This window comes from Myripristis murdjan, chromosome 18, assembly GCF_902150065.1.
Source record: "Myripristis murdjan chromosome 18, fMyrMur1.1, whole genome shotgun sequence".
Lineage (NCBI taxonomy): Eukaryota > Metazoa > Chordata > Actinopteri > Holocentriformes > Holocentridae > Myripristis > Myripristis murdjan.
Window position 1 is genome coordinate 18,263,039 of NC_043997.1, and position 27,104 is coordinate 18,290,142.

At 43.4% G+C, this 27,104-nt stretch overlaps 1 protein-coding gene across 3 annotated transcripts in view; it reads right to left on the reverse strand.

Annotated features, from left to right (window-relative positions):
• Positions 1-21,605, reverse strand: part of ppargc1a (peroxisome proliferator-activated receptor gamma, coactivator 1 alpha) — a 275,578-nt gene extending 253,973 nt beyond the window's left edge. For 2 of the 3 annotated variants that reach the window (XM_030076276.1, XM_030076275.1), the window contains exon 1: positions 21,378-21,601. In XM_030076276.1, coding sequence (XP_029932136.1) covers positions 21,378-21,458 — 81 coding nt within the window. In that variant the 5' untranslated portion in view covers positions 21,459-21,601. Of the gene's footprint in view, positions 1-21,377 lie in introns of all 3 variants that reach the window. The other variant, XM_030076274.1, reaches the window with a different exon arrangement.
• Positions 21,606-27,104: the final 5,499 nt, after the last annotated feature.

Below are 27,104 nucleotides of genomic sequence, written 5' to 3' on the forward strand. Positions count from 1 at the left end.
AGGAAATGCAGAGAAGCCCCTGTGCTGCAGACTGCAGATTACCACTATAGGGTATGAGGGCCAATGGACAGCTAAAGCAGTCGCTAGTGAGAAGCCCACAGGGAGCAGGTTACCGGCGACATGACAATGACGCCTGGACATTTTGTTCCTCGCTTCCCTCGGAGGAAAAACTGGACTTGTCTGGCGATCACAAGGGCTTTTGATGCTTGCCGTGTTATCGGGAGATGCAGTGGTTTGCTGTTATTGTGCCCCTGCGCTTATTATAGATTCCATTAAGATGGCAGTTAAATTGGATGTCCCTGTCAGTTGTGGAGTACACTGTTTGTTTTAGACAACTTGATGCTGAGTCATAGAAGTATTATTAAGTCTTTCAGAAGATAACAGATGAATTAAAGCGACAGCCCAATAAGAGGCTGCTGCTGCTCTTTTTCTGCCAGCTTTACTACGGGAAGAGAAGAAAAAAAAAAGATGGAGAAATCAAAACACTGTGAAGCTAAAATTCACATTAAAGATAAATGGACGTTATTCCCATGATCTTGAAGTTTAGCCGAGATTTGTGAACATGAACAAGTGACTCAAAGCTGGAGACATCAATGGTTTGAATCCGTGATATCATCAAATAACACACTTAGAGCTATGCCACTGATAATGAGCATGAGACCGGCTTTGAGGACACTCTCACACAGTACTCGGGGTGGGGAGAGATACGGACACATTTGTTTTTCGGGTATAAAAGCTCCAAACAAATCACGATACACAAAGCTGTCCTCCATTACAATGTCAGTGGAGCAGTTACGGAAAGTGCTGCGGTTGTTTCTCTGGATTACAGCCCCTGGACATGCTCTTCATGTTACATATAGATGGATGTTGAACTCGCTCAAGTCATACAAATGATACATAAATCGTGGTTTAACCTACATTTTTTAGCCGATTTTTCAGAACTTCCACTCTGAAGGCTCATTTATGCTCAACATCTATACACCGCCTTCATTTGATCCATATTTCTTCACGTTCAGAAAGCTTATGGATATGAACAAAATGGAGCAGTAGTGGCAAAAATCGTGTGGACAGTGTAGCCACGAGTTCAAGTGAGATCAATATATGAGCAAAACATGAAGAAATTTTTAACCTGGCTGTGTCAAACCGAAAAAAATAACCCTCCGAAGCCGTCTTATTTGCACAATGTATCACTTTGACAGAGCTAGGCTAATGACTCCCATAGACTTCAAGTCATTATGCTAAGCTAACACCAAAGGCTATCCACAGGAACCAAACCACTGGACATACAGAGGTGAAAATTATTTCAAGTATCATGTTTTGGAATATTCCTTTAAAGCCTAAATGTATTTTTTATTTGACACGTCGTGGCATTAGTTAACATTACTGGCCATCAAAATCTTAGAAAAACATGAAACATAAAAGGTTGAATTCTGGCACGTGCTATAGGTCGGATGCAAGACAGGATCATTAAATATTATAGTCTACGTACATTCCTACATATATTCATTCACATTCACATGCACACACACTCCCTGCTGGTTTGTGACTGCAGATGATTTCATACAGTGGCTCTCTGGTGTGCATGAGGAACTCCAGAATATTCCCTATTTCCTGGTTTGCGATGGCACTCACCACAATAAAAAGGTTAAGGGACTTCTGTACGTGCCTCCGTGTTGACAGTTGGAGTGATGCGCGGCGCAAAAACAAGACATTTCCTGTATAATTTCCTTTAACACAGGACGTTTTCTGCACATGAAACCAGACAACAACTTCCAGCTAAGAGCAACCCAGTGGAACAACCAGGCAAGCAATCCGATTTCTCCACAGCAGCCACTTCTGGCTTGTAGGACATTTTCCTTGCATGGCTGAGGAAGCAGCACATTGTAAATGAAAGATTAGTGCGATTGTGTTACATTATTGTGAGGTTCCCCTCTCAGCTTCGGCTGATTTGTGAGCCCGTTCAGCTATGTTTCCGGCACACTCCCTTTGTAATAGATGTACTGGGCCTTGAATTGTTGTGCGGTGGAAGCAGTTCAATTAATACAGCGCCACCATAAAATAACTATTGAACTGACAAGCGGGTAAATGAATGAGCATTTGCCGCTGCAGCCACGGGAAAGGATGTGTGACTGGTAAAATTTACGCCGGCAAATCAAGCGCTTTTGGGGACGATGATGTCGTCAACTAAATATATCCTGCTGTCTCACACAAGAAGGGGCAGGTAAAAGATGGACCCGTTATCTCTCACGCCATCGACCAAAGATGGCTCATTTGAATATTTACGGCTGCGACTAAGGTGCGTGGAATGATCGCCCATCATTAGGCCACAGCCCTTCAGTGTAGCAATAAGATGCATCAAAGGCAGCAGTGAATGTGAGGCTGCAGAGCGGCGTGAAAATAAAGAAGTTGGCACAAATTGTGCTCAGCCATCTCTCGCATGGACCGGGGGAGAGAGAGGCCTTAAGGTGCCACAGACAAAATAGATGCTGTAGGATGGAAAACACTTTCTCACTGATGTCAATATTCATTTAAGGAGCATTGACAAAAGCTGCAAGGATGAATATGCATGAAAAAAGACAGATGGAGGGAGAGAGGGTTGGAGGGAAAGAGCAAAAACTCCTGGTTGCAGCGAACAAGCCCACAGTGTTCACTGCATGCTGATTAAACACTCAAGTGCAGGATGACTAAGTCATGTCAGACAACTGCGGGGTAAATAAGAGTTTTTAATTTACACTTTGCCACATCCAGGAGGTCGTCTAGTCTTAGTCATGGCTGCTGTTTCCACTTCTAGTAATTGGACTAAGACATTTTGACTGTGCAAAGCCGGTTATTTTTGGTTTTGCGTGTCACAGCGAGTTGTGAGTATATTTGGTTGTGGTTGTCTTCTTTGACACTTTCCCAGCAAGACTTAACTTTGACTTAATGGCTGTCATGTGAAGGGCTGGAAATCGCTAAAAAAAGACCATGATTCGGGGGGAAATGATCTGGTTCAAGGTGAATTAATCCAGGCATCAGTTTAAAAAAATGCAATAAGGTCCCGCACGCGGTCCTCGCCGCTTTACCGACGGCTCGCACGAAAATGGATAGTGTCCAGAGTATAGTTCACATGGGTTTCAATTAGCGGTGTCTAAATGAATTAAGAGGTTTAAAGCCATTGCTGTTCTAGTGGTGGTATTAACCTGGTGCTTCTCATTAGCCACCCCTGGCTGATAAAGAGAGTAAGGGGAACAGCAGTGCAGACAGACACCTCTTGCTGACAACGGGTGACAGAGTGGATCACACTGCCTCATGAATAGTAATGGTCGCCACCATGTCCCGCTCTCCCCCGTGTGAGGAGTGACGGATTCCTATGTCAACAGGGCCCATGGCTAGGGAAAAAGGAGTGACAACTGACTGAGACATTCTGGAGGGAGGAAGGATGGAGGGGAGAGAAACAGAGAGAAAGAGAGGGAGAGAGGGAGAGGGAAAATCACGCCCTGACATGAAGGCAGCGTCATAACATTGTTTGGCTGTCAGAGCCACCTCCATCGCCTTCCTGGGAGCGAGTAAATAAACAAGAATTTGCAGGGAAAGGAAGTGAGACTGGATTTTTAGCCAGTGCCCTTTGGGTGCGCACAGAGGCGCTGGCGCGTCTCAATAAATCAGGCCGAGCAGCCGCTCTTAATGCACTCCCCAAACTATCGATAAGGGGAAAGGAGAGGCAAACGCTGCCTTACTGAGGAGTGATGTCACTGATAACCTGCCGGGCACACACTCTTCCCGACTCACCAGGCCCTGGCCAATCGATAGCAGCACAATGCCTCACTTGGCAAATGCATAGGTGAGCAGAATGTGAAATAAGCAGCGAGAGAGGCAGCTGAACAAAGACCAACTTTCTAATGGATCCAGAAGTGGCAGCACTCGCTGTGATGTCCAGCGCTTTAGACAGGCACCACAAAAAGCTATTCTGAGCAGAGGAGTTGGACGTCACACTTCAGTCAACTTTAAAGCCCTGAAAGGAGGAGTGGAATGGCACCTCTGCTCCCAATTGTCTGGATGTGGTCTTTTTGATCAAATCTGTTGTTTTTTGTCATGTTCCGACATGAAAGGGGAGGGGGGGTTGTTGACTGAAATCTGTAAGCACAGCTGGGTCCCTGAAATGTTCATTTGTTCCCCGTGAACTCCCCTGGCCCGAGATAGGGCTTATAGCACTTCCACTTGGTCCAAAAAAGGTCAGAGGTCATACAGTTAGGCACTATGGGAGGCTAATTTAGTCTTTCCAAAAAGGGTCAAATCAATAACATGTTTAGGACCTGATCTGGACAGAAAACCACGGTGCTTTTCTCTTCATCCTGCTTTTTTATTCAAAATTAAATCCTCCACTCTGTGTCAGAGGGCTGCTGTGTGTGAGTCTCATACCCAGGACAAAATGATCCCTCAATCACAAACGGAAAATATGTGCAAATAATCCAAGAAGAAAAAAAAAACTGCATTCTCACCTCATGCTGTCTTGCCGTTGGTGTTTAGTCCAAATGTTAAACCTTCCTCGTGGCAAAGACATTGATTAGTCTTTGTCCTTAAAGTCTCATTTCCAAGCAAGTTGGCGCTCTGCAGCGAGCACAGCCAAACTGTCAAGTCTCTCTTGGCTCACAGTAGAGCATAAATAATTTTTTTTATTAGCTGCACTTTACTGAAGGTATACCTGCCCTCTGACACAGCCATCCCATCTTTATTTAAAGACTTGGCCATGAAGTCCCTGACACTGGACAGTTTTTTCCCGGTTTTTTCAGGGTCTCTCACTTGACCGTTCGAGACTGTCTCACACCACTAGTGAGCAAAACACACACACAGGTATATACATATATATACTGTATATTAATTCAAAAATTATATATTTTATTTATTTATTTATGAATAAAAAAAACAAAATGAATGAAATTGGCGATACACAATAATTTTTATAGTGATATTGTCCCATTAAAATATTGAGATGGTGATATTTGATATATCACCCCTCCACACACACAGCTCAACATTTCCAAAAAACATTTTATTTTTCTTTCGTCTTTTGAAATCTCCTAAAACGGCATGTTTTATGTACATGAATTGCACATGGATCAATGATTAATCACTTTGGTATTGTCGAAAATAATGCGCATGGCAACACTGCGATAATCGTCATCATCGGTTCTTGGCCCACGCCGACGCGCTTATCCCGTCTGCTGCTGGTGGCGGTGACCCTGCACAGCTTTGTGCGACTGTGAGGGACGGCTCAGACAAAAAGTCCTCTTTTGTAAAGGAAGCGGCTGCTGTTAATGCTCATCTCCCTCCCTCTGGAGTTTTTCCATAAACATATAAAATGTGTAGCGAGGCTGACATGTCATGGTGCTGTTTGTCAGACAGCCCTCAGACAGAAGGTTTTTTTTTTTTTTTTCACCCGGATCAAACCAAAATGAACTACATTTTCAGGCTATTTGTTGCTACAAATTCAGCCATTCTTCCCATGGATGATGTGACTTGTGTGAGCTGTCAAAGGCTCTCTGCTAGGAAGAATATGTCCATATCTCAAATGAATGATAAAGTGCACGGCTGGGGCTGAGAACCGATGCTATTTGGCATATAAAATGGTAGCAATAGTCAGATCCGTGGCCATTGAGCAATATTCTTATAAAAAGCTTGTGACAGACTGCACTGACGCACACTCCATTAGATAATCTTTGACTCAATTTGTTTCTATATTTATGTCTCTAGTCATTTCAGTCAGTGGAATGGAAGCAGAATGTTCCTTTGAATTTGATTTTCACAGCAGAAAAATGAGAGGATGCTAATCTAAATTTTTAAAGACCATATTAAAAGCAATGCCAAGACATTTACTAGACAGTGCAATTCATCATGTGGCATTAATGTTTTTTTTTAATTTTTTTTTTTTACATTATTATTATGTTCGCATTAGTGTGATCACTGCACTTGGCAAATGAATCACAGCACTTGATCATAGGTGTTTTTGCACAGACAGAATGTTTTCGGGGTTCGTGTGTGTGTGTGTGTGTGTGGAAAATGTGTGTGTGTCATTATAAATTCTGAAAAGCTGAGCACGATTTCCGGCATCAATTATTCAAGTGTACAGCCTGTTTCTGTAATAGCTCTCCCATTGTCCGCTAAACGTCCCAAATCACCACAAAGTCGACACGGGAAAAAGAGGGAGTGCATGCTCAGCAGGAAATGATGGGATGGGGTTTCCTGCCATCCCATCATCCCATGCCCATGCTTGAACAATGATTTTTTTTTTTTTAAGGGGGGGTAAGTTGGCATACAACGACTAACCCCGTCAAGGTGCAACATCGCTGTCATATCCTTCAGTCACCTGCCACAACCTCGAATATATTGAGGAATTACTTTTGCTTGTTTAACTAGGGCAAAGGGTAACACTGCTGACAGCTGAACTGAGAATTACAAATGTGCTGTATATCTCTTGAAGGCGAATGAAGCTACTTGCAGTTTAATGCTTTGCATGCCGACCCGCTCCCCTGGTGAGAAACAAGAAAAGGCAAAACTTATTGACTTTCCGTAAGTGACAAATCTCGCAAGGCACAACTCAATACCGAGTTGCACTCAAAAGATGACAAATGGAAAGCGCTCGCCGGCCTTGTTTATGTTTGGAGAACATGTAATTCAAGCGAATAATAATGGTTTGTTATTGCGCCGGGTGTGAATGTCCGTCTTGGGCCGTGAATGCAATTTGTGTTTGTTGTGGGAATGTAATGCATTAAGGACTAAGGGTAATGAAATCATCATGGCAGAATCAGCTGTCCTCTAAAGGGAGCGGTCACTCGGCAACATCAATCCCTAATGGAAACTTGAGGCACCGCAACGCCGTCTCCCAACTGCAGGAAGTTGCTCCATTTAATCACATTTAATTCGCGCGATCAGTTTTAATCTCGTTTCTTTTCATCCACTTTGTTTTGCGGCTAGATGTTCGACATTGATAGTCAATCGTGGTGTTTTATTTATCGCCGGGTTTACGGTAAATACAGAGGTTGATGTTGATGATTTGGGTTTTTGGTGAGTTTTACTCTTCTCCGGGAGCTGCACTGCTCCTGGTTAAGGAATCAATTTGACTGGACAGCCTTACAAATTGCATAAAGAGACAAAGTTGTCCTTGGAGTGTGCCACGTTTGATTGATGGCTCAACACACTTGCGCCGTAAATCCTCCCCGACAGAACGGAGACAAATCAGTCGCCTGATTCTGCCTCCACCCTCCCACGCTATTTACCTGCCTCTCCCGTCTCTCCTCGCTCTCCCTTTCCCCACCAAAATGGCACAGGATTCAAATATATCCAAAACACACTCAAATTTCTCGCCCCTCCTTTATGTTTTGACACAAATTGTGCAAACACGCGCTGGCAACACATGAATATGCTTATCAGACACTTTATATGTAAATTTGCTGAGAATTGAATGACAGTGAGTTTATGTTGTGAGGCTGTTACAAAATTAAAAAAGCCATCCCCTGTGTAGACTAGATGAAGCTGAACTCCAATAGTCTTTTTTTAATTTTTTTTTCTCTTCTTTTTTTTTTCTTTTTTTTTTTTTTTTTAAATCAGCTCTGTCGGCATCCCACACGATATCATCATCTTGTGATGTGGAAAAACAAGGAGTCGGCAAGCACACAGTTTAAGCCCCAAAGTTAACAGCAGTTGGGAGATAAAACGGCTCCTCTCGGGGGCTGTGCTGTGCGGAGGAAATGGCAGTCTTCCCTGGGGAGGCCACACCACTGTTTGTTTCTGGAGAAAACACTACAGGCGGCTTTTTAAAGCACCCCCACTAATCAGAAGTGATCCGTTCACATGTGGTATCCACTTTCCCCCGGGAAGTGGAGCTATGCAAAAGGAAAAAAAAAAAAAAAACATTTAAGTGAGTTCCACACACAAGTGAACAATGTTGAGAAATAAACATCGAGAAAAAGGTAAAAATTGGGCTGAAACTACAGAGACGGGTTACCGGACTTAATCAAAAAAAACAGTCTGCTTTCAAATTATTTGTGAACATTTTAATGCAGGTCAAAAGTTAAAACAAAAAAGAGCTTGAAGAAGAAATGAGCAGCAGCAGAACAGTCCGACAGTGGACAAAAAAAAAAAAAAAAAAAAAAAAAAAAACAAAGTGAGAGAGAAAGTTTGAGCGCACACAAAGAGGCAGGGTGGGCAAACGCTAATGAACACGTGACACCTGGATGAAACAAAAGCGCCTGCGGCCTCGATGGCGGGGAGTCAAACGCGCGTGTGAACAAGTGGGTGGGTAGATGTGTGTATATTTTTGGCTGCGTTTATAAGAGTATGTGCACGCTGGTGCGTAGGCGTGTGTGCAGGCAGGTAGAACACAAAATAAGCCATCTGTTCAGGATTCAGCCGAATGCTACCGTTCCCCCGACCACTGTTACTTGACAGAGCAAAGGATTTGGAGAGAGTTAAAGTCTAAACTAGACACACAAGGGGGGGGGGATATTAGATTCCCTCTGTTGTATGCATGTTAGTGTCCTCCTGATTTTCATACCGTAACGGATAGGTATAAATAATTAAGCAGCCTGTTCCCCCGAATAGCCTGAGAGCAAAAGAGAAAGGGGGGCGACTGGAGGAGAATTAACAGCGACCGGCCTGCTCGCGGCATTTTAGAGTACCACAACGTCGTCATAATTAGGTCCTCTCTCTAGGAATCACCAGGAATTTCTTCCACTAGTACAAATGGAAAGCTTCCAGGAGCTTCAGCCCTCCCCTCCTTCCCTCTCTCGTAATTAAAATAGTGCCTTTTGCTTTTGCTTACATGAGGCTGCGGCGCGCCGTATACCTTGTCACTTTAATGAGCGCAATAAATGCTACACTCGCTTTGGCTATTTATACATTTTATGGCGTAAATTGTGGTGTAAAGGGCACAAATCACGCGAATGACAGATGAAGGACAGCTGCGGCAATGTCCGGCCATTAAACGCTGCAAATGGCCAACTGTGGCCCGAGCAGTTAATTAGCCAAAGAGGGCCTAATCAGAGTTTTGGAGCCATGGTCCTCCCCAGGTGACACACTAATAGGAGATGCTTGAGGAGCCACATATTTAGTATGGACGGTGAAAAGGTGGAATTCGTTTTGGGTTTCTCTTTAAAAAAATGAGCATCTGAGAGTATCTACGTTAAAAAAACATACCCCTATTTTGAGCAGTGGCTTAACCCCTTGCTGTTCCGACGGCCTGTCAGCGGGCCCGGCCAACAAACTGTCTCTCAGAGGCTGCAGAGGACTCAGTTTTAGGGAGAAGATACCGGTATCATATGAAACTAGGCAACCTAAGGAATCGATTGATGTCAAGTACAGCATGCTAGGTTGTTGGCAAGCAGGCTAAATATTCCTGCAAAGTTAGGCTACATTTTGGGGAAAGAAAAACAAGCATGACTATTTTCCGTTGACTTCTGACCTCAAGATATCTGAATGAAAATGGGTTCTCTGGGCACCCACGGGTCTTCCCTTTGCAGATATGTCCACTTTATTCCAATCCCGTATAGTTTGGGGCAAAAACCATGCAGATTTTTGCATGCAGTACCAAAGTGTTATTTTGGTCTATTGTAAAATTGTGTATTTGTACATACTGGGGCCTAAACAGTGCTGGAGTTGCATTAATTCGGTTTGACTGGAAAGCTGAGACTCTTGTGGATTCAGTGAACCCAATGTTATTCATGTGTGATGATGTTTGCCCCCATAGTAGCCATTTCATTGCAGCTAGACTATTTTTTGAAACTTGACGTCACTGTACAAAATGACCCATCGTGAACTAGAGAGCAAGGGCATTCAGACGATGTCTGGTTTTCCAGGTATATTGTCAATAAAGGGGGGGGGGGTTTCTGAGCAATATCCCAGGACAAAATGCTCACCATCCCATGGCAAAAAAAATTGCAATTCTTACAGAAATCTCCAAATGTCAAAAGTTTTTGACAGTGAATCACAGCATGAATTTTTCTGTGGTGTAACTTGAGGTCTTGGTGTCCTAATGTGGAGGGATTTTTGGCCATTTTTGTTCATTCTTGAGTGGTCAAAATGGTTACATTTGGCACCAAATTGGTATCAACCCAAAAATTGCTGCAACAAAACTTGACACATAATTGAGCATGGGAATGGCCATTATAGTCCCATGAAAATGTTCTAACCCTTATACACTCTAAATATTAAAAAAAAAAAAAAAAAAAAAGGCACCTAACCAAAACACAATATTTATTGCTTATTATGTATGAGAATAATAATAATAATAATAATAATAATAATAATAATAATAATAATAATGATAACTTGACACATCTCAAATCAATCCTCAGGGTCTGAGGTTTTTTTCCCCTTTACATGTCATCAACTGTTGACCTTTAATTTCCCCCTGAGGATCCCCTGCCCCCTCACTAAAACGGGTGTAAGAAGGGGCCGGAATGGTAAGGGGTTAAAAAATAATGCAAAAGCTTAGAGACTAGACTTTCCGTCCTCACCAGTGGGCTAAAGGCCTTCCACTGGTGATGCTGTGTTGTATGAGAGACAGAAGACATGGCTGGCTGCTTTTCCCCCCGCCTCAGCACATGCCCAGTGATGCAATTAGCTCTTGATGTCAACAGGGGACAGTAGTGAACACATGTGGCAATGCCCTCGATGCAGGCCAACATTCGCTGAGATAAAACAAATCAACACCCAAAGCATCCTGAAGTTTACTTAAAAAAAAAAAAAAAAAAAAACTGTGCTTAAAAACGGCCAACTCTTGTTACATAATCAACCAAATAATCATCCGGCGAGCGTTCCACACAGGGAAAAGCATTAGAGAGGAGGAAGAGAGGAAAAGGCACAGCAGAAAAGAAAAAAATCAAAGTCAGGTTGTCCTGACTGATGATGTGATGCTGTAAACAGGGAATCTTTTTTCTAACAATTAAAGAGTGGGGGGGTATTGATTTCCAATGGGACTCTGGAGTGACTTGCTGGCTGTCACAATGAGGCCCGGGGTAAGGTGACCATGTCTCTGCTCAACGTGATAAACCTGGCATGTCATCAGGTAGGTAGGACGCAGTGTCCCCCATCCCCAGCCCACCTCTAAATCTACCTCATCCTCTTGCACTCACAGACTGCCGTCACAGCATTTATCCATGGTGGACCATGGGAGTGTGTCCCACTTCATTTACTAATGAAGTCGCCGAGGAGTTGGCCTTTATACGTACTACATACCAACAGAGAAATAACAAGTCAGTGTTAAGAGCTTATGAGTGCAGCCCTTTATGGCTCAGATGGGCACAAACACACAAATCCAACCTGTGTGACATGAATTCTCTCACCGCGACAGACTGGCCAGCGAGGCAATCATGCAGCAAGTGAATGAACAGCATTCACAGGCATCATGGGAGGTGGTGGCAACCAAGATGAAGGGTCAACTCCAGTCTTACACCCGTGATAAACAACCATAAATCAGACGACAACTTGTCAGTGGAGTAGATCCATCATGGGCCAACCTGTGGCGTCTAACACAAGCACGCACACACACACACACACCCCTGTAGTATGGCAAGGAAAGTAGAGAAAAGGCTATGCAGATTGATTGGCCCTATTAAATGAGCGGCGGTGGGGTTGTGTTGATCGATTCCATGGATAATTGACTGATTCTAGTGTTGTTAAAAGTGGGGTAACGACTACATGTCAGCGCTGTGATGTGACTCAGCCCGTGGACGTTTTAAGTTATGGATATGGGAGTAAAAACAAGGGGTACAAGTCTATACCCCTTTTACGCTAACCTAAAATTATAGTGCCGTCCTGGACTTAAGCTCAGTGTAAACAGGCTAACCCTGCATTTCAGTCCTGCATTCCCAACCCCAAAAACAGCCCCGGGAATCATCCACCTTGGCTCCAAACGGCCTAGGGGTAAAGGGTCACCTGCTAATTGGAGTCCCACAAAATGATACAGGCTCTACATTTTAAGTAGGCAATCCTAACCTGAGAGCAAATGAACAATCCTCTACTGAAGGTGGAGGTTCCGCGCCCCTAAAATCTGAGATTAAAAACAAACCCAGGGCCAGCTAGATTTGGTGCATCCACCAATCCACCAATCCAGTGCACTGCCAGAGTGCTGCTTACAATACCATTAGCACCAGTTCTGCGGAGATTCAGTTAATTTTTTCCCCCATGGTTAAATTATGAAATAAGGCACAATTTGTGCCTGGAGTGTTGTGGGGCTAGACCTCCATGTTCTGTGAACAGAGCTCTGGTTACAAGTCGGTGTGTGAGCAGGTGGGGGGGGTGGGCGGGCGGGGACTATTTGCATATTCATATATTTGCACATTTTAATAAGGGAACAGCTTAGAGTTACATTTAAGCCATTTTAAGGCACTAAGGGATGTTTTTGTTACTGAAAAAAACTACTAAATATGTACTGATCAAGAGGACATTTTTAGGGACTTTTTAATATGATAATTTACCAATAAATCACCATCTTTTGGATTTGACTTCTGTTCATATTGTAGCTATAAGAGCCTGCTGAGGCAGAGCATCAGAGAAAATGCTGTGTTTAAGTCAGGTCGAAAGACTGACTCCAGTTAAAAGGTGTTGATGGAAGTAAGGAACATTTAGACTCAAGTGACAAAAACACGTAGAAAATGCACACATCAGTGAGTCGGGCTCGTGATGAGAACCATGTAGACTCAATAATGAAGAAGCCAGATCTGCACAATAGCACCCAGCTACAGTTTTGAGTCGGATGTGTGTGCTTTTGTCAAATTATTTTTGTGTTAAACACCAGCATAAGCATGATTTGATTTTTAAGATTTGAGTCTGTGCACACACTAAGCCAGTCGCTGAAACACTGGACAGCAGTGTCATGTTTTATTTATTTATTTCTGTGCCAATGAAGCACATTCAAAAATGGAAGCAATTTTGTTTACATTTTTCATTCATGATTCATTATACATCTTCAAATGGGACACATCGGTGGTGTCCAAAGCGATGTTTTGGGAGGTTTCTTTAAGATTTACATGTTTGAAAACCTCCTCATTTCCAGCCAGTTGAGGAGAGGAACAGCCTCATGTTGTCTTAACTCTCTGTGGAAACTGACCATGAAACACAGAAGAAATACGAGCGGTCAATCAGAGGTCTTTTATTCTTACATCACCCTATGCTGGTTACATTTTTGGAGAGGCACACATAAACTACTTTCAGCAGCCTCTGCAGGCTACACAGGAGCCACAAGCACCTATGGCACATCAATGCAATTTTACATAGTGAACCTTTAGCCTGGAGATGAAATACACACACAGGTCTGCTAATTTAAACAGCGTCACCCACAATTTTTCAGTGGATAGTCCCAGGTTACAAAAAAAAAAAAAAAGCACTGTAAAACCTGCCTGCTTGGTGTAAAAGTGGTTCTCAGAATGGGCCAAGTCTCAGCAGACAGGTCATGGCAAGGGGTCAGGACAGTGTACTTACAAGAAACACTCAAGAAAAGATATGAGACACAGAGAGGAAGAGATCAGGAGCTGAAAAGCCCTCATATGTGAAGAAAAGCCCCTCCCTGTGGTTGGATCCAGCCAGCTTTATTATGCCAAGAGGTGGCCACAGAGTAGAGGCAAGGACACTGATGAATAGAATACGAAGCGACTTTTAATTATTCTTGGGAAAAGAGCACAAGCCCTTGGCTTGTTTACCACTTTACCGGAAACAACTTATGATTGCTTTGTAATTATCTCCTAGATAATGTAAACCCCCACCCCACCCCCCACCACTGAAACACATACACACAAACCCTGCACAAGCACCACGTCCAATCCTCTGCTTTCTGTAACACACCACGCAAAGTGATCAAGCGTTCATCATTTAGCCCAAATGTTTTAACTTTTATTGGGGGAGGTAGAGGGAGGGCTAATGGATTATGAGCAATGAAGCAGCTCCAGCAATAACACAAAATCGGACTCACTGTCAAAGACACAGGCTCAGGCACGTCCGCGCCTGGATAATCAGCCTCTTTGGTGTTATGATACACTGGGAGCCCAACCTTCACCCAAAAAGCACATAATTTCCTCTCCATGTGACTCAATGAGACATTAGCCATACTAACAAATAGTGGACATGAAAGGCAAAGTGACTTTCTAGGTAAAGGCTGTTTCCCAGACCATAAGGAGTCCCCAAGTGCAGGTAAAAGATGGAAACAACTCCATCCCGACAGCTTGCTGTGGCTTTTACGACAGCCCTCGCAGGGCCCATGGAACGCCATATAATGTCTTATTATCCCTCGAACAGATCAGGTAATCTGCTTTTGTTGTTGGGTATTCTACGGTGATATAGAGAATGCCATTTGTCAAGTCAATTCAAATCTTCAGGCTTGCAATTCTATTTAGGTGTAGCACCGCACTACAAAAAGCAGTTGTCAAGATTACACTATCAGTTTGTATCGGCTTTTATGTGACAGTTTATGGCTCATTTACTGTAATGAAGTTTATTTTATATATATAAATAATTCAAACTATTAACCACAGGATTAGGGTTAGCAGTTATCTTCATCAGGTCATACACTCTCCTATTAGATATCATTAAGCTGGATGATGCATTTCAGTCATATTTGGAAACACATTAATATGCATCTAACATTCTTTAGCATACTGATGCACTGAAATTGTTTTATTTTGTGTAGAATCGAGTGTGTTGGAGAACAGAGATGAAAGACACAGCGGTGGATGGGTATAGAAAGGAAATGACAAGCCTCTGTGTGTGTGTGTGTGTGTGTGTGTGTGTGTGTGTGTGGTGGGATGGGGTGGGGTGCGGTGGGCTCTCCCCCTGCCGGGCCTCCCAGCTCAATTAGCTCAGTTCATCCACACTTTCTGCTGATGGGGGAAATCAACAGCCCCTCACTATCCCGCACAGTCCGGGGCGTCAAGCCTTTTAGTGAGCGACCGAGTGAGTGCATGTGCTACGTGTGCGAGTGTGCACGTTTGGCATGCACATTTTGCATATGTGCATCTGTGCATGTCAGAGTGTGCGTGTGTGTATGTGGGCTATACGTTGCTTCTCTGGCATTTGACTGGAGCCCTGCAGCGCTCTCGAACAAACACCTGGACCGACTAGGCTACACTTGCAAAAAATGCCTAAAGCTACCATTAGTAGTAACATAAAAGAGGTACAAACAAGTTTATGTTTGTCAGAATATGTTTTGTTTTTTTTCCTAATCAAAAAAAAAATGAACTGGAAAGACACCAAAACTAAAATCTCTGAGATACAGATTATGAAACTCCTGCCAGACACTAGGAAAGTTAAATTCAGACAACTTTCTGCCAACAACTTTCAGCAAATAAAGCAAAGGAGCTACTTTGTTATGTTGGGGGGGATACAACAAAAAATGTTGCGCTCAACAGCAAAGTCCCTAACAAAAAAAAAACATTGATTAAAACTTTATCTTTCCTCCTGTGGCAATCAAACTCTCCATCTTCTTAAAAATTTTTTACCACAGCGCTGCCCAAACGGTGAAGGTAGGTGGTCTGCGTCTCAGATGCAGTGCATAAATCTTTGAGATGGCCCTTGAACGTGCTTTCAGGATGTCCTAAAAGAAAGGAAAAAAAAAAAAAAAAGGCCAAGGTCTTGGGAGTTGGTCCGTTGCTATGGCACAGCCTCCTGACAAGGGTTGGCGGCTGGGGCTGGGACCTTTTCAGGGACCTTTTCTGAAACATGGTGCACATGCGTGGCTCAAAGGCAATGTGGGATAAAAAAGAGCACTCAGTGCGGAAAAAAAACCTCATGACAGAAATTGCTTGGCTAGCGGAACTCAAGGCCAAAATCTATTTAATCACAGAATAAGGACAGTTCAAAAAGCGGCAATGCAATATTTCCTGCATAAAAATTGCCCCCTGCCTCTTTTAGTGACCCACAGCCACTGCAGATGACACTTTTTATGACACAGAATACATTTACCATGAGAACTCGGCAACCACAAACTCATCTCATCCAGTAAGCTGTAACTCTTCCCAGAAATTAATAAACCCCTCACACACGCTCAGTCTGCCTTAAAATCTGGCCAAGAATGCTGCAGTGCACCAAGTAACTAGCTAAACAAACAAAGTAAATACGCTGATAATGGTGATGATAACATCCAAGGCGAATTGAAAGGATGAAGGTCAGTAATTGGGAGGAGGTGGGGAGATAGACGCATGGTCTGTTTTGTTTTTCTTCTGGCGGGGAGCGGCAGGGGTCCATCTGGGCGCGTGCAGTGGGCTCCAGGGCGGTGTAGGAGCACGTCTGTGCAGAGGTTAAGAAAAGCAATTAATCGGCAGCGGAGATAATCAAAGGAACCTCCCCCTCCAGACACCTTGGTGGGGGAGGAGGAGGTGCAGAAAGAGGGAGACGGGAGAGACAGACAGAGAGAGAGATGGGAAAATGCTTGTTTACAGGCACTGCTGGCACGATCAAAAGCACAGAGGTTCAGCCCTGCCACCGGGGCCCCGCGTTTCAGGTGGAATTGATAACACTTCAGATGTACAATTCAATGTTTGAGAGAGTACTTTTACCTCCTGGTGAGAAGGCAAGGATTTTTCACACTCTAAGCTGCATTTCCTTTCATCTCAGATTTTGCAAGGTATCACCGGATTGTCAATGGTGCAGAAGACATTTTCCCACACATAATCAAAGAGTATAGACTGGAGTATCTGCACCTTGCATGCTATGAAGTCGATGCAGACGGCACAGTGTGCGTTGGCTCGTAAAATCACTGCGAGCTAATAATGTGCCTAAATTAACTGATCTGTGGAAGCAATACTGAAAATGATGCTTAAAGATATGTGATCACGGAGAAGTCAATACGAGCCTTTTTTTTTTCCTGACGTCCACACCGTCTATTTGACCTATCACAGTGGCCCGGTATCAGTCCTGTCCAAATTCCTGACACTGAAGTGACTAATTTTGTAGTTTCAATGGAAATCAAAGCTTGTTGCTCCCTCTGGTGGTTTAAATCTCCCTTCAACAGCCCTCTGCACTCCTGTCCATTCATGTCACAGATGTGGGAGTCACCAAACTGGGTCTCTGCTTCCATGTCGGCCATTTCCACTGTTGCATTTGCAAAATGTCAGTCAAAACTGCGGATAACGTGACACTTGGCAGTGGGCCTCCTTTAATTAAATTTGTGTGAACTGGTCAAAAATGCTGAGCTGCTGGGCTTCAATTTTCCTGAATAAAGAGTTCATGTTAGATGCAAGAACGAATAATGTTTTCTACTACACATTAAACAATATTTTTGTATATTTTTTAAATACACCCAGGCCTGGATCTGTGGTTAAAACTTCCTTTGGACAGGATGTTTGAGAGCCATGCGCTCAACCCAAGCCCTCATACAACATGCCTCACACAGAAAGTGACAGTGAAACCTAGTAGTATGATTAGTTTATAATGTGTAAACATCTTTCAGGGAAAAAAAAAAAGCTGGCACTTAGCAGGTCAGCGGTGAGTAAGTGGTGGCACTTTCACAAAGTCTTGATTAGATAATTACCCATCCATATCTTGGCAATATGTTGCAAGGGGAGAGACACGGTTCTCATTAAACTGCAGACAGACTCTGCTTCTGTGTGCTATCAAAAGCAAGGTGTTATGCAGGCACACACTTGTTGATTAAAAAAGGTGTGCCAGCATGGAAATTAGATATACTCCTTAGAGACGGGAGTACTAAGTTACAGGCACACGGGCCAGATCATGGACTGTAACAATAGACCTTTTACACGGCAGACATTTTGACATGAAATAACAGGGTAAACACGTGTGTAACTAATGGCATTAACTGCGGCTGCAGTGTTAAAAAAAAAAAAAAAGTAGAAAATCATTTACTATTCTGACAATGAAGTCACTCTCAACTGGGCCTGCAAACAGTCTTTTTTCAAATAATCATTTTTCCAATAACACCTTCAGCGTTTGGAAAGCCTGGTTCATGTTGTGCTTAGATGTTGCGAACAGAAAATATGTCTTTATATGGCAAGTTTCTCACATTTCCCATTGACGCAAGCTGCCTGCTTCTTCTGCAGCTTTTCGTCCACCTGATCATCTCTCTGATGTCAGGCAGCAGACACAGAGCACGCTATTTTTTTTATTTATTTTTTTTTTTTTTATCCACCGTCTTTGTTAGCTCTGTCAGACCTAACTGGAACAGAACGTTAATTAATGTCAGTAACACCTGTGTTTACTCTGCTATTCATGTCAAAATGGCTGCGGTGGAAAAAAAAAAAAAAAAAAAAAAAAAGCGATGATGAGAAGTTCGTTTTGCAGTGCTCAACGGTTAATCAAGCAAAAGACTTTTTTTGTGGACTTGAAATTTCATGTGCCACTTTGGTTCTTTCAGTCAACATGTTGCACATTAATCTATATACATCAGGGGGAACACAATGAGCTCAATAGTGAGTTAGTGATCTGGATACATTATTAACAACCCACAATAATCTTGAAAAAAAAATCATTTTATCACTCTTCCACTATGAAGTGCGCCTCCGCCAAACTGTGACTCATTACACAGAAAGCAGAGGTGCCTTGTACAGATCTAATAGTGTGCATAAGAAATGCACACAAAGCAGCTTTCATTTAACTCAGCCACTGAGTGAGTAGTAACGTAACTTGAGCCTTGCTGTGATGAAACATGCCGTAGGGTGAGGCAGACACAGAAAAAAAAAAAAAAAAAAAAAAACGCATTAGTCCTCACTACCTCTGAGAGCACACTGTGTTACCTGCAGGTTTCTGAAACCTCTTGAATGATAGGCTTCACCCTTTTGAGCCGGACTGCCGAGTGCGGGCGCGCTTTTTGTCGAAACAAACTGAATACATTGCTTTTGAAGAGCGACGAGGGCCGCGCAGGGATTCGAGTCTGGAATTTTAAAAAGGCATGCACAAAATGTGTGATGAAACTTTCAGCACCACGGACAGCAACCCTCAAGTAGCCTAACAAGACGAGTGTGTGAGACAGAGGGCACACACGCACGGAGAAAGAGAGGGGGGAAAAGAGACAGAGAGAATGAGAGAGAGAGAGAGAAAGAGGGAGGCTGGGGCAAGAAGCACAGAGTTCATTTGGTAATTAAGAGAACACATCATCCTTTTTCCCTCATGCATTTCAGTGATCTCCATGTCTGCTCTTTCAAAAGTGGAGGCAGCCACGGCACCACAGCATGCACACACACACACACTCTCTCTCTCTCTCACACACACACTCCTGCGGCAAGACCCAGCTTTTCCAGTTTTCCCCCAGTCTCTCTGTGTCTTGGGCTGAATAATGTAGGGCCTTTAGCCAGCGCTCAACCATGAGTGGATAATCTGGCCACAAGGACAGGCTGTGTCAACATTTCCCTTTACTTCCTTATTTATTTATTTACCCACCCGCTGTAGGAGTTAGGGAGGGGAAGAGAGGCAGTGTACATGGCTAACAACATGCTGGCCGAGCAGATGACCCGCTTTCTGAAGGTTCACTTTTTACAAGAAAGGGTTTTTTAAGGGGAACTTGCAGACTGTACCAAGCTGCATTTGGGAAGCTGCAAGCAAGCTTTGCAGGAAGGAGGCCATTATTCTTTTGGAAGGCCTCTATAACATAGAAATATATCAAAATAAAGCCTCAAGTCTCTAAATGCAGTACAGGACCGCCAGTTGAAATACCAATATTTTCATTTTTTATGTTAAGCAATACAGTTGAAGGCATTTTCTCTGTCTCTAAATTGAGTAGCGAGGCAAGGAAAAGCAAAATGGGACATCTCAGCATGGGTTTTCCAAGTCTTTTGGGCGTTTAAAAAGATTTGTTGAAGAATACATAGAACCTGTAATTTTTTTTCTTTTTTTTAAACAATACCTGCGTGTTGGTTCTTTTTCATGTTCAAGTTGCACACTTGTTGCCACACTTGAAAGATGCACGTGAGTCGATCTTAAGAATACATTCACACTGCCGAGTTTATTCTGGATTAGGATTTTAAATTAATAAACGTGCAGTTTGTCGCCACTATTCATCTGCCAAGTCCATTCTGCAACAGAAACAAAGTGCTGAGGATTAATGGCTGCACATTTACATGCTGTTCACAGTGACTGTGCAATTGTGAATCATGTTTGGGATGGCTTTTGTTTTCAGTGCCTAAATAACTGTTATAATGTGACTCTTAGCATTGCCAATCACAAGCTTGGGTTTTAAGAGCCTAATCCTCTTTAATTTGTGATTACTTGTAATTCAAAACAGTAGCCCGCTAAACCACGGGAGATTTATTGTTTAAATGTCCTCCTCCACTGCATGGCAACCTGGATACCGATAGCAGAGAAATAAATATCCTGTATACATATCCTGAGCTCTCACGGTGGCATTGAAGTAAATTACCATAAAAATCAGTGTACAAATATTTTGGCATCAAACATTGAGCATAAATTGCTAAATAGCTTGGAGCCCTCTTAGCATTCATAGAGAATGATTTCATTGGCATTCTTGTAGCAGATGATTTTAGCCTCTCACACTGCACAAATTAGAATGTGCGAATTAAGAGGGATTTCATACAGCACTATAAGTGTATTTTAAAGGCAGAACTGATTAAGTTTTTAGGGAAGAGAGACGATTTAGGTAATTATCCGCAGGCAGACACCACTTGCTCCAGTGCGAGAGCAGGCCCAACATTCAAGGATCAAAAACATGCCAGCAGTGCTCAGCATCAAGTCTCCTCCAACAGCAAACCCACTTCATTCCAAGTTTGCTTTACCTGGTTTTAACACCTACCTGGCAACCTCTGAGTCTCAGGACAGCACAATATGAAAGAGCCAGTGTCTTATGATCTCTGCGTGAAAAAAGCATCACTCAGCCCACTGGATACAATTATACATCACAGATTATTTATTTGCGTTGCTTCAAAGGAATGCTTGGTTCCTGTCTGGCTCTAATTTATTGATAGAATTCCTGGCATAGGATTTATTTTGTCTACTAGGTTAATTCATTATTGATTTCAAGGGCATAAGTGTGGTCGTTTGATCCCTTGCACTTGCAGAGCTGTGGAACTTTGGAAAGGCAGCCTTTTAGAAAAGTAGTTTGGAGACACTGGGGCGCTTAGTCGGCTACTTTGCATTTAATCGGGATTGTAATGTCAAGCAGCAAAGTTTGGAGCAGGCGGGAGTCCAAGACCTGCTCGCAGTCTATCAATTAAACGCAAATTAACAAGTTTGGGGAAGTTGCTGCGCACGGTCTCCCGGTGCTGATTCACCCTCACGACACGGTTACGCTTTCTATCCATCACCCTTTTGGTAATCAGTATGTGCAATATTAACACTGAGCAGGCTAGTGTGTGTGCTTGTGTGTGTGCGTTTGCCATTTGAAAGCTGGAACGGAATTCATCCTTGCGTGATCCTGCACAGGAAAGCCAGGGGAAGTCGCGTCCTACCTGCTCGTAGCAATTCTCCCAGGTGAGGTTCAGGAGGCAGGAGGAGAACAGCTCATCCTCTGTCCGCGCATAACCGTCCATGGTGTGGCTGCCGAGCCGGGAGGAGGCTGCACAAATCTTGTTTTTGCAAAGAGAGGGAGTGAGGAGGGGGGGGCGTCTCGGCTGCTTTCGCTTAGTCTTCCCTCGACGAGTCTCCCTCTGCCCCGCTTGCTTCTCCGTCCGGCGCCGTGTAAGCTACCAAACGAGCAGCGGCTGTGTGGGAGCTGCTGCTTGCCCTGTCACGTGGGCGCCTTCTCCCAAAAACATAGTGGGATGCCTTCGATTGCGATGCCTCCCAAGGTGTGGTCCGGGGACCGCCCAGCGCCCGCGAGGAGAGCGGATGGGGGTCACATGTGTCGTCCCAGGAGGAATTAATAATAGTTAATTCCACTGTCACTGTGTCAAGGTGCTGAGGGAAAATGTTTTCATAGTATGGCACAGGGTTTATCTCTCCCTGCAACACAGAGGTACTATAGGGAAGATGATTACACAATAATTCTGAGTCATGTCAACTCAAATCATAGCAGATGGAGCAGCCTGGGATAGTGGTTGATATTTAAAACAATTTCAAACAAATTGAAAATGATGCGTGCCAACATTCAAACACATTATGCAAAGTCATTTCACAGATCTGAAGGATATTGATTCACCTTTTTATATTTGTTATCGCAAGAAAACAGAATGAGGTCTAGGTAGCTGGCCAGAACCTCATTTAGTTATTGTAGCTGTTCCCAAATTTTTTATTCAAGCTTAAAGGAGCACTTTGTCCAAAAATGATGTATTTTGCTATCATTTGCTCACCCCAAGTTATACTGAGTTCTGGTGGGAAAAAAGTTTTTAATTGCATGCATCACAGAGAATGAAGGCTCCAAAGACTGGAGCCATATCTGTTTGAATGGAGTTGATTGGTGACTTTGACAAACAGCAGGAAAGAGCACATGCATTTTGGACATGTGTGTTCTTTGTGCAGTGTAATCTATGTCCTGATTTTCCATTTGTATGTTTAGTATGTTCTAAACCAGTGTTTTCCCCCCAAAAAATTAAATACTCAGCTAAATACACCATTGATGCCTCATGAATTCATGCCTCATGCAGAAGCACCTGTGCAAACGAGCTCACTTTCACCTGAAGACCCACCTTCTGTTTGTTCATTCGTCAGGGGTGACACTCACTGGCTACACTAACACATTTTTTTCATCAAACATTCAAGACAACTCAGAGTGAATAAATGATTTTTAAACAATCTTCCTTGGCCTCTAAGTACAGAGCTGTTGTATCCAGTGCCTTCTCCCCAACCGCAGCAGGGATAAAAGGCCGTTATCCAGGTGTTTTGGATCTTTAATGATTCTCTTTGCCTTATTCCTTAAGTGGTCTGGTGTAAATATCTCTCAGGTAGGGTAGAGCACCACCTATTGTGTGTTCCGCCAAACGATTCTTCAGCATTTGAGGGGATACATGGAATTTCCTCAAGCATCTGATGTGAAACAGTCTCTAACTTGCCTTTCTCACCTCTGAGTCAGTATGTAGCACCCACTTCAGACCCTGGGTGATGTGGACACCAAGGTATTTGAAGCTGTCCACTCTTTCCACCGAGGACCTGTTGACGTTAGTTGGAGTTGTAAATCCTTCCTCGCTTCTTCCCAAAGTCAACTATCAGCTCCTTAGCCTTGCTTGTGTTCAGAAGTAGGCTGTTGTTGTGACACCAACAGGTCAGATCCTTTCATTGTTACCTGTGATCAGACTCAGTACAGTTGTGTCGTCAGCAAATTTGATTTTATTTGTACATAGAGAACATCGGGGGGCTCAAAACGCAGCCCTGGGGTGCTCCATTGTTAAGGACGGGGGTTGAAGAGGTGTGTCCGCCTAAACGCTGAACTGCAGTCAATGAACAGTAAACTCACATCATTGCCTTTCTCGTCCAGGTGGGATTATATTGTGGAAGATGTGGGCTATGGTGTCTTCCATTGATCAGTTGGGACAGTAGGCAAGCTAAAGTGGATCCAGTGTGCTGGGTAGTGAGGAGCAGATGAAAACCTTGACCAACTGTTCAAAGCACATCATTACTAGTGGGTGCCACTGGGTAGTAGTCATTCAGACAGGCTGGCTTAGTTTTCTTGGGCACAGGAATGATGGTAGAATACATGTAGAAAACCAAAGTATAATTTTTCAGAACAAAAATAGCATGAAGTTATTTATAGTCCACTGTCATCAAGGTAGACATTCTCAGCATTGTAAATATTTAGCTTGGACTCCCCACAAACTGTAGCCGACAAAGAGGGCTGCATGCAGAGCTCATTTAGAGTGCTGACGTTTGCTTAACACACCACTTATTAGGATGCAGCAGTGAGTGAGAGACATGCAGTTAGACAGGCCTTTTGTTCCTCCGTTTTTCTTTGCTGGCCTCCTTGTTTGATCAGAAGGGGTTGCCACGCATGATCTGCACCCCGTTTGAATCGTGGTCAATTGGCACAGTGCTGTGCATTTTCCCTCCTGGAGAAATTGTCATGGATTCACTTCAGTGGTGAGAGTAATGGAAAGACAGAAAATGACACTGAATGTTCCCCCATACCTTACATCCATACATGCACCAAGGGAATGTGCATGACGTACATAATTGACATAGTTGTAACATGGATAAGGCTTGTCAGCAGTCTTGGAATTGCATGGTGCAGAATAAAGATACAACGTTGAACCGCCATGCCCTACAACAGCCACAAAATAAATGATTCTGCAAGGCTTTACAAGCTTGCATTAACTATTTTCTCACAACAATAATTCCAGGCTTATGTGATTTCATGGCAGTTTTGAGTGTCATCAATATATCAGGTCTTTTTATGACTGAGCTGCACATTTTAATGAAAATCTAATTTATTGGAGAAAAATAATAGGTGGTAAACCGATTCAGTGCCTTCAAAGCAAGGAGGCCCTGATCTCAAAGTGGGAGAAAAGCATGATGCAAGCAAAATGAATGCTGGTTTGTTCTTTAGCCTTATCTCTCTGTCACCATCGACCATAATCTGTCCTGTGCTGTAGATTAATTTAAAGATTATGAAGTGCCACACAGGGGAGTGTCGAGGCACAAGAGAAATCACAAATCGTATAGGCAGCTTCTTTTGGAATATACGGCACAGCTTGCCCATGTGCTTCTGTATCTTCTCTGTGTGCGTTGTCTGATCTGTGTCCTTTTCTGCCTAGTGACACATGAAAGATTTTCACTGAATCAAATCAACAGCCAGAGATAATTCAGTGTGACAATTTTACAATTGTGTCGCTGTGATTTTGTGTGGGGATATTTCTATCATTCACACATATCTCATGAAATCTGCGGCAGTGAAATTGGGTGAAAGTTCAGGGCAGCCACCAATCACACGGTGTTACAGGGAAATAAATGAGGTCAAATCAAATATTGTTTTTCTCTTTCTTATGTGCCTATAGGCATGTTGAGGCTGCATATTTCTGTACCTTCAGCAGTTGCGTGATTCATTTCAAACTGGCAGCCCATTTTAAACATGCAGTCTACATGCCACCTCTCCCCTACATAACCTATCTATCAAGCCTAACCCGGCAGTTCGTGCATATACTCCCATATCACAGGGAAGGCTGGAAAGCAACTGTCATAGATGGCATGATTGAATTGTTCCCTTGCACTGTCACCAGAGGGGCTATTACTTCAAATTAGCATACAAATTCAAACCAGGACAGATGGATTTGTCACATTCCAGTCGCCATCTTCCTGGAAGATTGGCTGTGCTTGTGCTGTGTGATGGAGATAAGACACCTGTCTGGGCTCCAATTGGTGTTGGTGGTAGGGAAAGGACTGGTGCGGGCTGGTGGGAGGGCTAGGTGGGTGGATGGATTTCCTGAAACGCTGAGGTGTTCTGCAATAAACTTCCCCACCCACAGCCTGAAATGATGATGACGCACCATCCAGCACTCTGTGGGTGGTAGAAGATTGAGCCCTTGCCATCAGAGGTGGTGATTTGCACTGTTTGGAAACAGGCTGAACAATGCCTGACTGATATTTGGTCGCTTCTGTTTGCTATTTTTAGTGAGTTATGGTCGGATTCCTACATGGGATGGCCCCTCGGAGCAGCAGAGACAAGGATGGCTTTTGTCCTGAAGAGCTCTGGGAGGAATAATCAGCTCTTATGCAAGTGCAGCTCTACATATCAACGACCTCAGATGACCCTTCAGCTTTTCCGAGTTGATCGCTGGGAAGCACTAACCCCGCACCAGCTCCAGTAACTCCATTTTTTTAACCAAAATCAAATGATTTTTAACCAAATCAAATGAATTTCAGTGTATAAACGTCAAGCTTTTAAAGATATCTATCAACAAGACGGCAACATGATCTGGAGGATTAGGCACAAGAAATAAAACCACATCCCTTCATTGTGTAGTCTCACATCAGACTGTAACAAAATACAGCTTGGAAAAGTAATGATTTTCCTTTGTAATTATGGCAGTGTGAATCAATGGTAAGTATTGAGCATGAAAAAATGTTCTTACCTCAGGATCAATTCCATATAATTTCCCGATCAGCTCAAACTAATGGGTTTTCTATTGGCTTCAGTTTAGAGGACTAATCTCTCTGGCACCATTTTATAGTTCTGTGTACGTTCCCTCGCAAAAGGCCATCCACTTAAAAACTTGTCTCCCAACAGTCCAAAAATATTAAAGCGCACATGCTAATTTCCTGACTTTGCATATTGCACAATCTGCAGCTTTAATTTAAAACTCCCTTAGCGGGTCTTGTATCTCTGCCTCCCTACTTCCACACACTATAGATTGTGCAAAATGCTTACTGTTAAATTTCTGTCTGTATCCTAGGTCAATGCACATTCCTTTGCAAATAAATATACACTTTCATAACTTTCATGGAAAATTAAGACACATGACTGAGCAAAACCTGGCTGTGCATATCTCATCATAAACCAGTGCAATTACAAATGCAGATAACACATTTAATAAGGTGATGAAATGGCAGGACTATAACAATGTCGTAGTTTGGAGTGTATTAATAAATCAGAGCACCTTTACATCTCTAAGAAATAAAATCCACCCCAGGAACCAATGTCAGTGTTTATGCAAATACCAGCAGGAGGTTTCAGGAGGAAAAATTGCCGAGATTACATGGTGGTCGCCAAACTTCAGACCCAGGCAATGCCTACCTGCTAGGAAGTGTGACCCCGCCACCCCTCACTTCCATCAAAGCAGCCACATGGGAGCCCTCGGGGGTGCTGGGACCCAGGACGCTCCCCGGGTGGACCAGTCTTCTCAGGGATCCAGTCACCCGAGCTCAGGGGAGGAGGCCCCGTCTTCAAAGGAGTCTCATGAGCTCCGTTGTTCAATCCTTTGTGGAATTCACACTCCGCCACACACAGCCAGCTCGCCTGATTTAGGCCATTGACCCACAGAATGAGAGGGGAACGCTTCCCCAGAAACTTTTGTCAGGGATCATCCAACTTCCCACTGTGCTGTGTAAGAATTCTTACAAGTTTGGCGGTGGAAACAACTTTTCCTGTTGTAACCTAAGAGGAGTTCTGACTTTAGTAAAAAGAACATTTAAGTTATTTGTCCCCAGGCATTATTCTAGGTGTATCTGAAGAAATTGCTTAGTATTGGTGGCTCTCCAAACATGACACTTAGCGTTCTCAATGTCTTTGTGTCCAATTCGACTTTGACTCT